This window comes from Colius striatus, chromosome 10 (genome assembly GCF_028858725.1).
Source record: "Colius striatus isolate bColStr4 chromosome 10, bColStr4.1.hap1, whole genome shotgun sequence".
In the NCBI taxonomy this organism is placed as follows: domain Eukaryota; kingdom Metazoa; phylum Chordata; class Aves; order Coliiformes; family Coliidae; genus Colius; species Colius striatus.
The window spans coordinates 23,337,257-23,350,359 of NC_084768.1; the positions used below are offsets into that span (position 1 = coordinate 23,337,257).

At 38.1% G+C, this 13,103-nt stretch overlaps 1 protein-coding gene across 2 annotated transcripts in view; it reads right to left on the minus strand.

Moving 5' to 3' along the window:
* BRINP3 (BMP/retinoic acid inducible neural specific 3) overlaps nucleotides 1–13,103 on the minus strand; it is a 174,465-nt gene that overhangs the window by 76,158 nt on the left and 85,204 nt on the right. The window contains exons 2-3 of one of the 2 annotated variants that reach the window (XM_062003959.1): nucleotides 9,892–10,082; nucleotides 373–563 (exon numbers count right to left, since the gene is read on the minus strand). In XM_062003959.1, the coding sequence (XP_061859943.1) occupies nucleotides 373–563; nucleotides 9,892–10,082 (382 nt within the window). The remainder of the gene's footprint in view (nucleotides 1–372; nucleotides 564–9,891; nucleotides 10,083–13,103) is intronic. The other variant, XM_062003960.1, reaches the window with a different exon arrangement.

Here is a 13,103-nt window from a genome sequence, read left to right on the forward strand (position 1 = left end):
ATTGGGTTCAAGTTCAAGAGATACAAGAGGAAATGGGCTTAGCTGCTGGGGGAGCTTTAGATTGGACATTAGGAGAAACTTTTTCACTGAGAGGGTTGTTAAGCATTGGAACAGGTTGCTCAGGGAGGTGGTGGAGTCACTATACCTGGAGATATTTAAAAGATGCATAGATAAGCTGTTGAGGTTTCGTTGAATGATGGGCTTGCCAGTGTGAGGTTAGGGGTTGAACACAATGATCTTAAAGGTCTTTGCTAACCATAATGATTCTATGATTCTATGAAGTCTTTTTTTACTACCAAAACAAATTTCTCAGGAATCAACTAGTGAATCTGGAAACATGTATGTATGTTGATCCTAGAGTAGTCCCCCTACCTTTATGGCAGTGGAGGCAATCTGGATGTGGTGGAGTCTGCGCAGTGTGCTGTCCCTGTCAATGAAGTAGGAGGCTGCGAGCTGGTGCAGGGTCTCCAGAGTCACTGCAGAGCTGTTTGTGCTGGAATCGCTTCCTTCTGACCTCTTGCTCAGCTTCCGTTTGTCCACAAAAATTGTGAGTGACTCCTCTCCTGTGCAGGGAAACAGAAACCACAGCGTTTATTGTGGCAATTTCTTCAAGTTCCATTTTGCCAGAAATAAGATGGCAAGCTGAAGTTTTCCCTGCCTGTTGTCTAAAATTTAGGTGTCTCTCACTGATGATAGTTGCAGATACTTCAAGTGTCTAAGCACATGTACAACAGATATTATATTTTTACGTCTTGTATGAACAACAATTATACAGTAAGACACATTTCTGCCTAAATGCAATGGCACTGGGGATGTCTGCTATCCTAACTCCAGTTTACCAACAACACATATTCTGTAGGCATTCAATTTAAGTCATGTATAAAATGTGTTTATTTTCAAGATTGTATTAATTCCTGTAGGATTATTTAAAACAAAACCAAAGCAAAACCTCACTTGTTTAATTACAAGTTCTTAAGAGCCATTCTAGATCAGACCTCCTGGCACTGTATAATTTGTAATGAATTATTAAATTAATTGTCTGTTTTGTGGAATTTCAGGCTAGACAAAAAATTAATTTATTTACTAATGTATTTAGCAAAACTCTTCAGAAAACAAATTAGAAAAGTAATTTAATGACTCAGTATTTTCTTCTGTGCAAGTTGTGTCTGGAGTAACTACAAAACCACTTTTTTCACTTTCTGAGACTGTGTTTGGTAACTTGCTTTGTTCAGCATTAATCTCAGGAATCAATGAATAATATCATACTTGTATTTTGGGTGCTGAACAACTGCCCTGAATTCCTTGTTCGTGCAAAGGAAGCTAACCTGATAAGGTATGGCTTGCCACTTTTACTCATTGCATGGTTCACCCTTCTGCTACAGTGGCACTTTGCCCATTCAGAGGATGGGATCTCAGCTTTGGAAGGGCTTATGTGCCAAAAAGTAATAGCTGTAGAGGCATAATATGTAGGACAAAAACATGACATCATCCTTAAAGGGAGATAATCTTGGTGGTAAGCAATGCCAGATGAAGAATGCGTGCCTCTGAGAAACAGACCGTATCTGGTAAATTTGACACACAGCTACTTTGTCTTAAAATATTCCTTTGTGTTTGAAGACAGAGCAATGCATTATTATTAACCAACGTATCTTACAGTGTTTCTTGATCTCTCTCCAGATCTCTCAAAAATTCAGAGGACATTCAGGCCCTGCAGACTTTACATAGGCAAAAGTGCCATTATCCAGGAGCTTCTTTTCTAATTAGACCTGCTGGGCTTGTTCTGGAAGGGACAGTTGTTACCCAGGACAGCAGTCTATTCCAGCTGGAATACCTGAGTTGTCACTACTAAATTTATATTTCTCCTACAGTGTCACAATGGGTCATTTGTTTGTGCATGCAGTCATCAAAAAAGGGATTAATTGCCTAAACTTTAAAGAACCAGGAGTTAAAGCAGCCTCTATAAGTAACAGGATTTCCTCATCCAGTTACCTAACCTTTCTTCTGTAATAAGTAGATATAGGTTGGCATTTTATTTAATACTGCCAAAACGTCCTGCAAAGCAGGCTCAGGTTACTGGTCAGGACAGACATGAGCACATTGCATTAGCACAGACTGTGCACCACTGTGCTATGCTACACTGATGTAAGGCCATACCAGTCCAATGGCCGGGTATATCATTATTCACACCATTCTGCATCCGTGCCAGCTGTCATGAGCAGAGCACTGGAAAAGCACAACAAAGTCTAATGACTTGTACTTTGAGAAAAATTTGCCATCGAAACCTGGTCTAGGTTTCCAGCATTATTGGTGTTCAGCTATGTCTACACAATAAAGCCTGATTTTTCAAAACACGCTATAGTGGTTCTGCCTGGATTAAGTTTTTTTGGTAGTTATTTAAACAAAGAGTTGCCAGAAGCTTCCCCTGGAGCTCACAGGGTTAGGGCCAGTCAATGATAAGATGGACCCTGCACATGACCCAGGCCTAACCAATTGGAGATGGAGGTAACATCTCTGTGAATAGTGTATTTGAGATGGAGAAGAAGTTGTTGCGCAGTTGCTGAACTGCAGCAGCAACAGGGAGTGAGAATGTGAAAACATCTCCACAGACACCAAGGTCAGTGGAGAAGGAGAAGGAGGAGAGTGCTTAGGCACTGAAAAGGCTCCCCTGTGATATGTGGTGAGGACCATGGAGGACACCGGGAAGCAGAGACCCACTCACAGCCCATGAAGGAGCCCACGCCAGAGCGGGTGGATGCCTGAAGGAGGCTGTGACTCTGTGGAAAGCTCATCCTGGAAAAAGTTTCTGGCAGGACCTGGGAGTCTGTGGGGTAGGTGCCCATGCCAGAGCAGGTTTGCTGTCAGGAATTATAATCCCATGAGGGACCCAGGCTGGAGCAGTCTATCCTTGAAGGACTGTTGTCTCCATGGATGACCCACGTTGGGGCAGCGTGTGAGGACCTACCCCCATGCTGGAGCAGTTTGTGAGGAACGTAGTCCATGGGAAGGACCCACAATGGAGAAGTTAATGAGGGATTGTCTTCTGTGGGAGAGACTCCACAGTGTAGCAGTGGGAAGTGTGAGGAGGCCTCCCTCTGAGAAGAAGCAGCATCAAAGTCCATCTGTAACAAACTGACCGCAACCCCTATCCCCCTTCTCCTGCACTGCTGGTGGGGAAGGAAAGGGAGTCTGGTAAATCTTAATATTAGAAAATAGTTTGTTTCTTCTTCTCCCATCAAAAAACATTTGTTCTTCAGAAGGTGGAGAGTAAAACTGCAATAAAAACTCCCATTTAAAAAAAAAAAAAAACCACAAACTTGAAAAAGGATAGTGTTATGTGTTGTTTTGATTAGAAAATGTCAGGAAAACAACCTTTGAATCCCCTCACAGTTATCACATCATTATATTTTCCAAGTCCTGCTTGATCCTGTGCTTGCTGCAGCAGTTGCTGTGGGTGTGTTTTGGCAGGCAGGGTCCCCCATCATCCCCAGCCCTGTGGTCCCCATCCCCACTCCCTGACAGAAATGTTTTGGTTTTCATGCTCTATAAGCAGATTGAAATGATTTTGAAGATTTACTTTGACTCAGATCACCTCAGATTACATCTCCCAAGGTTGAGTGACGGCACACAGCTGGAGTGACAGGGACCTTGGTGTAAACATGAATGACACTCTTTCCTCAAAAATCTCTGCCTTGCATTTGTATGGCATCTCAAACAAGTGAGTCCTGGTTCCTCACTGGTATTCTCAGGCACTATGCTAATACCAGGTGCAATCAGGTATGTTTCAAAAATACTTGCTACTCAAAAGACATCTGACAGATCCTGAAAGCTTTGTGTCTATAAAGAGATGATTTAGCTCTTGCTAGAAAAAGTGGATTAAAAACCAGAGGACTCCCCATATTGGTACTCAGTCATTCATATAACTGCAGAATTGTAACAGCGATTCCTTTCACACTCTGAACTCATGGGTTTGTAAAGTAACATGACCAACCCACATTAAATTTGTGAAAGAAAATGTAAGGTAATTTAGATAAAATTAAACCCATACCAAAAGAGACCCTTCTGTCACATTTGAAACAAAAATGAATCTTGTTTTTTACTGGTTACAGTCTGCAACCATGAAATAGGCTAAGAAAAATATCTAAACAGTTACTAAAAATCAAGTGTGATTCAGAAAACCATTCAAGTTTATGATTTTTAAGAACTGAAAAGCATTAATGACAGTGAATTGTAAGAAAACATGATTATTCAGCATCAGATCCTCACAGCTGTGTTCTCTGCAAGCTCTGAAAGCACCATTCTCAATACTTCACATAATTCAAGAGTCTGTGAACTTCACTTTCTTAGGTTTAAAAGAAATGGCAAAAAACATTTGATCATGCTCAATCCAACGACTGGTACAAGGAATTAGCAGTCAATCCACCGATGCTTTATTACCATGCAGCTGCTGTCACTGACAGATATTCACTGGGAGTGCAGAAGACTGACATTCCCACTATTGACTGACCTTGGCACAATATATATTTATATCCTCATGAGTGCTGGAATTTGCAAGCTTATAACTTAACCTATGTATTTAATTTTTTCTAGGTTTGTAGGAACATATTTTCCACGACTTGCATTTGTAAGTTATATTAACTCCTGAGTTGAGAAAATTATTCTACATGCTGTTTTTAAAAAAAATAAAGCATGTAGAAGGTATATAGAAATATACCTAGACAGAGATAACACAACCATGCCCATATAGACATTAGACTCCTAAACAATAGTTCATGAATGACATTTAAAAATTAATTTTGCATGCATCTTAGAAATGCGTCCAGAAATTATTTAAACTAAATCACTAATCACCATCATTGACATAGTATAATTGAGATAATACTGTAACAACTGTAACTAAATATAAACATTTACTGAAGGAGTAAATACATTTTGTTATATGTAATATACATATTCATATTATTTAAATATTAGTTCTACTTCAGTTATTGAGAAATTGTTTTCCTGTACCCACATCTTTATAATGATGAAAGAATCATATGTCTTAATGTATCATATTTTCATCTATAGACCGAATCGTGATAGGAAAAGGCAATTCCAATCAAATGAGGAATTAATAATAAAAGAATAACATTCAAAGACAGGTATATCTGAGCATCATCCACAGTTACCTAGTTGGAACTGTGTCTTCATACACATAAACATATCTTACAAAGGCAAAAATATCTCTGGCATATGAATACTTATAAAAATATAAAAATAGCTTAGCACTATCGGAAAATACATTCAAGTATGGATCATAGAATGTACCATTAGGATTTTATCAGGTCGTTTAACCAAACTTCATCAGATGCTGATGGAAGTACACAGGTTCAAAAAGTATTTAAATTAATGTTCAGCCAGAAGCAGTATCATTTCTGTGGTTCAAATGAATAACAGTGCATGCTAATTCTATACACACCACCTGATTTAGAATTTCAAACATATATTTTTATGAGTTTCTTTCTTCCTCTTAGCATTGATAATTTTACATTCTGGAAAATTTACATACCGGGGGTTAAAGTATGTAAGTCATGATAAATTTTCAACTTTCTTGCACCAGTCATTTGAGACTGGACTCTCCATCTCTTACTTGTCAATAGTTTGTATCTTACCTTGAAAGAAATAAGGTCATATCAGTAGTTAGTGGAAATGATCATAAATCCTTCAGAATTCTTTGAAATTCAATGTTTTACAGCAGCTGACAATTTCTCTCTCTTCTGAACTCAGAGTAATATACCACTCAAGTGGAATACTAATTGGAGGCAGAAAATCTGACCCTCTTTTTTCAGTGTATAGAACTGCAAAGGTGTAACTATCGAATTCACCTGTGGGACTGTAATCAGTGGAGAAGAGAATGACAAGAGGTTGAGATAAAGCTGATGTGCTAACATCCATTAAGAACATCTGTTTTAAAGACAAAACTACTTTTTTTCCTTTGGATTCTCAAAGCTTTCAAACTTATTAAGGAATGTCACCCACAGAGGTGAATGTATTGACGGGCTGGTAATGAACACTTTGAGAAATTATGACTGACAATAACAGTAAAAATAAATCCATCTCAAACATTTAAGATTACCATTTAGCCGATTGCTTCAAAAGGTTTTAGTTTCATAAGAAGCCTTGGCAACTTCCTGCAACTTTTTTTTATTTAGAATAGTTACATGTTTCCAGATGCAAGGAAGACTCATTTATAAAGTCCTCTCCCTTCATCTTGCAAAGAATCCAAACCAGATATGCATTACACAAATACCTAAAACAAGGGCTTATCATTTCATTGTAGTATGTTGTTTATCTGTAATTTTTTCTTCACCAGATTTATTGGCTTGCTGAGTAGCCATTATATCTATATGTAAGAACAATGTTAAACTGAATGCTTTTAAAGTGAGATCCACAGTTATTTTCACCCTCCTACACTTATTCCACAGTGGTGCCTAAGGCTTTGCAATAACTTCCAATTCTGAAGCTTACTGCTGCACACTGTTTTTTGTAAACCATTAAGTGTACAGCAGCCAACACTCTTGTATATTACTCTGCAAGCTGGACTTCAGCAAATTGGACCTTCATTGCATCATGCTACATGCATGTAAAACAGAAAAGTATAAATGCCAAACAAAAGGATAAAAAGTAACACCGTGTATTGTCTCTCATTTCAAGGAGAATCTTTAGAAATATACTTCATAGAGTCAGAAAATAATTTAGGCTGGAAGAGACTTCTGGCAGCCATCCAGTCCAATTCCCAGCTCAAAACAAATCTAATTAAATGAGGCAGTCAGGGACTTGTCCAGTAGAGTCTTCCCTTGCCTTCAAGGATGGATTTCACTTGTATGAGCACTTTCTTGCCATTCCATTAAAGCTGTTCTGGTAAGTGTTGTCTGGGCTGTGTAAATTTGCACTTTTCCTAAAGCAAACAGGATATGTGTTGTCCTAGAGGCCTGGAGGAAACTTCTTCACCTCCTAGTGATGGCTCAGCCCAAAACAGCATTCCTATTTGTGCACAAAATTCAGCAAAATGAGCAGCCACAGCTTTCCATTCTCTGCAGATTTGACACTGCAGACAGTCAATGCAGAAGCAGATGTTACTATCGAGCACAGGAATATGAGCTCACATGTGAATACACTGCTCAATCCACTGTTTGCTGTGTAGACACTGGGTTATACAGGATCCTTCTATCATGCCACTCGAAGCTGCTCATTATGGGCATTTGGCTTTTGTCACGTTTTCATAAGAAATAGAAGCAATGAGAAACGTGATTTTCCACACTATCTTGTGCCAGTAAGAAAAACAGAAGTTCCCTAAGTTCTCGTTTCAGAATGCCCTTGAGGAGTACATTTCTATGTTTGTAAATAAAGACTTGGGAAGGTATCACAAAAAAACCAATCTGCAAGAGTTCCCTTTATGGTCAAAAAGGGACAATCATGAAAGCCAAATGATTATACAGGAACACAGATCTTACCACAGGATCATTCTTTTACCAAGCTTTCATTTATGTCCATGAATACAGATTATTAGGGATTCATTAAATACAACTACTATGCACACTCAATTTGGTGGTCTGATTGTAAGGAAGTACTGACAAAACTTTCAGAATAAACCAATTTGCAATTAAAGGAGAAGTATTGAAAACATTATGGAAATAAAAAAATCTAATTACAAGTTAATAAATTGTGGACAAACATCTATGGGACTCCCCATTCATTCTAGCACAAAAAATTAGAACTGATACATACAGGAAAGTACAGGCTTATTAGCTACCTCATGAAAGCAGTCATAGAAGTTACTAATTCTCTGTAATTTTTTTAATTGAACCAATTTTTGAAGTATTCAGCACCCATTCAATGATAATGGAAGGCAGTAAGTGCTGCCTAAAATCTGAGACGAATTTGTGCACATGCCTAAATCATGCCTAAAATCATGCCTAAAAAATTATACTAGGGACCCAAATCAAAACCCATCACAATCAATACAAAAGCTGCCTTTGTCTTCATTAAGCACTGACAGAGCCCAGAAGTCAAAGTCTCCCTGTGAGTGGAAAATTTTTGCAAGCATGTGGCTGTCATTTTATTTTAGAGCCTTTGTGAGGCAGTGTGAAGAAGAATGAGAAAAAGCGTACCCTGCCTCAGTTTCCCTGTGGCAAATCCTGAGCTTTTGGGAAGAATATTGGGTATTTAACCTACAATTTCCACATGGCTTTAAAAAGAACTACCTTTAAGTATTAGTTTTTATTTAGGGCCATGCTTTCAAAAAGGTGTCAAGTCTAAAGCTCTTTTGTGGTCAGCATGATACTGGTGCTTTGTAGTTTTAAAGAGCAACTGTTCTTGTGGAAGAATGTTTTCCCTCAGTTATTACATCCAATCTCAACCTGAAAATAAATTTTATCATATGGCTGTTAGTATTGAAACTTCTGTTAGTTAATATTTAGCAAATAGTCAGTAATACTAAATAAGAATTTTTACCACTAGATAATCTTTGTAATAAGGAACATACTGCAACCCTATTTTTATTTATTATGCTTTATATTTAAAGACACTTTTTCTTTCTCTTCTGCAGTTAGTTTTTCTCTTTGTGCTGTATGCACAGGAAAATATATGATCTTTTATAAACATGTATTTTTTACATGGAAGAAATATATTGAGTAACTAACAGAAATTCTGCAAATTTTATTCCAAATTTCTGGTCAACATATGCAATTTGTTCTTCAAATTCTAATGGTAGTGGATTTGCTGTAGAAGCATTAGTTCCCAAAATAATGACAGGAATTAGTTATTACTTTAAATAACTCAAGGAAGACAGAAATTCACCTTTTTTCTAGAATGGTCTTTCCAAAAGCGAGCTACTGTGAGCCATTTCAGTTGTTATAGATCTCAGATAACAGCCAAAAGAGAATAGGAAAGCTGTCATTTCCTTAATATATGGTTAAAATTCAGTTATGAAATGTTTTAAAGAGAATCATTTCTCAGGTGAATAAAGGATTTTGACAAGACTGTCCTGTTGGAAGGACACTCAGTCAACAGAATTATCTTTAATATAATCACCCACCAAGGGATAAAACTGCATTTCTAAAATGTCAGTTCATTTTGTAATGCCTAGATGGGTAATTGCAGGTACTAATTATCTTTCATTTGGAACAATTTATGCTTTATCTTGAATATTAGGCCTCTTCACTGGATTTCTTTAATCCATTTGGTGACTGGATCCTAGTTATATATCAGGCTACTCTTTCTAAATTAGTCTGTGGGTATTTAGAGATGGAGATTCCATTAAGTTAAAAGGAATCATATGGCAAAGACCCATCATCCTATTTTGAAAATTTAGTCCTGTTGGTTAAGTGAAGACTAGTTCTAAAAAGCGTAGTGACAGTAGAGGGATTTTCCAGCAGCCAAAGTAGTTTAAATGTCTCCTAGTTGAAAAGATTTGTTGAAAATAAATGTTCGTGGTTTTCTTGCTTCATCTCTGCATACTGCAATAGACCTTGATACTTGGGTAATCTGTAATTATGTAAATTGCTGTAAGAGATTGTTACAGAAAAAATGTCACTCTACTTAATGATTTCTTAGTGCAGAGAAGCAGCCCCAAAACACCAGGAACTTGAGCAAAAAATGTTAATCTTAGCAACAAGATTTCCCACCTTTTTCTCTGTAAAATTGTTAACACATCAATAAAGCAAAGTTCAACATCAGCAGAAGCAGCAGCCATGAGGCTTTTAAACAAAACCTGTTCCATCCCAGAGAGAGTTGCTCAGCCCAGCTGCACTGGGAAGGAGCACCTAGTTTTACAGAGACATCACTTGTGACCAACACTTTTATTTCAGTCATATTCAACTCATATACAATTTTTCCAAGCATTAACCCTACCTCCCAAGGTAGCTGATAGTAGGAAATGTGTCCCATATTTCTTGATAAGGTTCTCTGTGATCTGTTGAAGGGTTGGTCGGCGTCCAAGTAGCCTTATGTTACGGAAGAATTCAGGGGCAAGTGGCAGTGGGGAGCCAAGGAAATTCCTTCTTTCAACAGCAAGATTGTTTACTTTCCAGCGGCCAAACTCTCTGCAAAACAAAGTAGTTCTGATTCACAAATATGTCATTCAGACAAATGTTCTTCATTTGCAAACCACTCTGCTGTGTTAACTAGCTGGAGGCAACTAGCTGGGTATTACATCAGTCCTTGACAGTAATGCTCTGTCACATGTTGTAGGCATAGGACAAGCAAGGAGAGTTATTTATTAAAAGTGGAGGCAGTATTCCATAGTAAAATGATTGTTTATAGAAAAATAAATAAAAACAAAGCTATTTAGGATGCTACTGTTCCTGGTTTTTATGTTTAGCCTCTGGTGTGAATACAGGCCCGGAACAACCATGTTTGCTAAAAACTGAAGCTAAACTTCTCCAAATTTGGACCAGGTGCAACAAGTATTTACATTTGAAGAAACCGGCTGTGTTCTTTGATGACTTCACTTAGGTACATAGCTGACTGATGTGAACAATTTAAAGAAACACTATCACACCACATTTTACTTTATTATGATCTTCCCAGTTTTCTGTAGTTTTGGCCTCCATTTTGCAATCAGTAGGTTTTACTCAGATACAGGTGTCTTTTTAACTGTAAAAGGGACATAAATTAATTCAAATATTTGCCCCCTTCCCCTCTTCAAAATAAATCAATGATAGCAGGGTAAACAAACAAGTCCATTACAAAGCAAAAAGAATATATTTTAGTCATTTACTTACAATTAAGAAAATAAAATAAAGTTATTAGTGGAAGAATTCATTGTCCTCAAAATCTAGACAAGAAAAATAGCATTTGCAGCAATTTTGCTTTTTCAAGGAGTTCTAACAGCTGTTCTAGTTACAGAGTGAAGTTGATAATTAAGTCTAAGTCAACCTGTGGACTCTGGTTTAGCTACCACTTTGTTGAGTCATTCATACAGCTATATCAATTAAGATTTCCTTTAGATAAGATTGTAGAAAAGCAAAAAGATTAGAGAGATTGAAAGATCTTACTGAATGTCCCAGATAAATAGTACAACATTCATTTAAAAAAATTCACACAGAAGGCAAAAATCAAGGATACAGCAAGCAAATGACATTTGAGGGATACTTGAAACAGAGTAGCTGTCCCTAGTTGAATGATGAGGATGTACTATCTAATATTTAATCAACACTAATATTTTTCAGTACTCTTGCCATGGTTTAGCGAGGAGCCTCTTTTTCTTGATAACAGGGGGAGGAGGTTGCAGTGAAGACCGGGTAAAGAGTTCTCAGACTTTCCCCAGGCTCTGGGGTTCAGACCCACCTCCAGCCCAGCTGGGGCCAATCTGGCTACTCTGCTATCACTATTTAAGGATGGGAATTTAAAGTGCTTGAGGGTGGTATAAGAGGCTGCTATGTGGGCCCCATAGTTAGAGAAGGAGGGAGGAGCACCAGACCAGAGACCTCTCTGCAACCTCTGATGAGAATGCAGGCTTTACCCATGCAGGACAATGGCAGGACTGAGAGCTACCAGCAGCTCCATGTGAGTGCATTTGGACTGGTGAGAGACTGTGTGAGGAGGTGGCCACGGTGCAGGCTGTGCTGAAGAGCCTGTGGGCTGCACAGCAGACCCACATGAAAGGCAGAGAGGAGCTGCAGTCTTTGGGATGAATGCACAGTGAAGAGGCCTGTGCAGGGCTCCTGGGTCTATGAGGGACTGCAGGGAGGATTGGTCCAGAGCCCCCCTGCCCTGAGGAGAGGCAAATGGCAGAAACTATTGAGAGTAGGCTGACTGAAACCCCCATTTGCTGCCCCCTGAGCTGTTCAGTGAGGGAGGAGAAAAAGACACCAGGACCAGGGCTCTGAGCATGGAAAGAGAGGAGGGGTGGGGACCAGGTGACCTTAAAGGGCTGGTTGTGCTCTTCATCATTGTACCTCTTTGTTTTGTTTTGTGTTGGTTATATTTTGGAGTTTTATGGCTGTGTTTTGGCCGGTGTTGGATTAAATTATTTTCTGTTTTCTTCCCCAAGCTGAGTAGCCTGGTCAGTTTTGTCCGGGACCATAAGTGGCAATTAAGCCCTCCTTGCCCTTTGGCAATTCTCAAGTCTTTAGTACTTGAATCTAATTGTGGTCTTTTGTCCCTTGATGGGCCTAAACCATAACAACTCTTAAATCCACAACTACTAGTAGAACCCAGATACATATGCTCTTGCATACTCCTCTACTTTCCAGCACCCTCTTGTTTCTCTTGCAGATCAAGCTATCATCCCGAGTCAAGCTTAAATTTACACTCCTGATCACTGGCAATTTTTTGCAGCTGGTGTGAACTGCTTTTCTTCTCAGGCGTGTTCTTGCAGATGCCATTTTTAATTAAAAAAAAAAAAAGAAGAATTATAGTAGAAAAAGCCTTATGTAACTTACCTGAAATTTAATGCAATTTACCAGTCAAGAGCATGACACTAAACAGATCCCCACAGTTTCTTAAAATCCCTCCACATCCCTAGTGTGCCTAAATTAGTATTTGGAAATATCTGTTTGATAGGTGTGAGGATTTTTTCAGTTTAATTGTCAGGTTGTAAAGTTTCTTGTCACAAATTCACACTCCTTTTAAGAAACTATAAAGCAACACATTTTTTCAGTTTATTCAGGAACTACTACATATTAAAAGAAAAAGCCCCATTACCTCAAGGGCTAAAACTAGTGAATTATTACCCTGTGCTGTAAATGTACTTTTCAAGTGGGAAAAAAAAAAACAAACAAGAAAACAAAACATGTTTTTAGTTTAAATTCTCTGTTTTCTGGGGACATTCAAGTGGACATTTTTTTTTCATTTAAATACATTAGAAAATAGAAGCCTACTGTATTTCCTGAACAGACCATAAAGACAGAATTGCTTTGACTGTGAGAAAAAGATGCAAGCTTTATAATGTAAAATATTCATTTTACACCTTGATGAAATCTTTTCTTCTAATCTTGCTGACTAATTGTCCTTATCAAACCTGGGATTCAAACACAAGAATAATGGAAAACTTGAGATTCTTATAAAACCTAGCTTGCTGCTACCATTTGACTGTCAGAGCTTTTAAGGATGGAGACCAT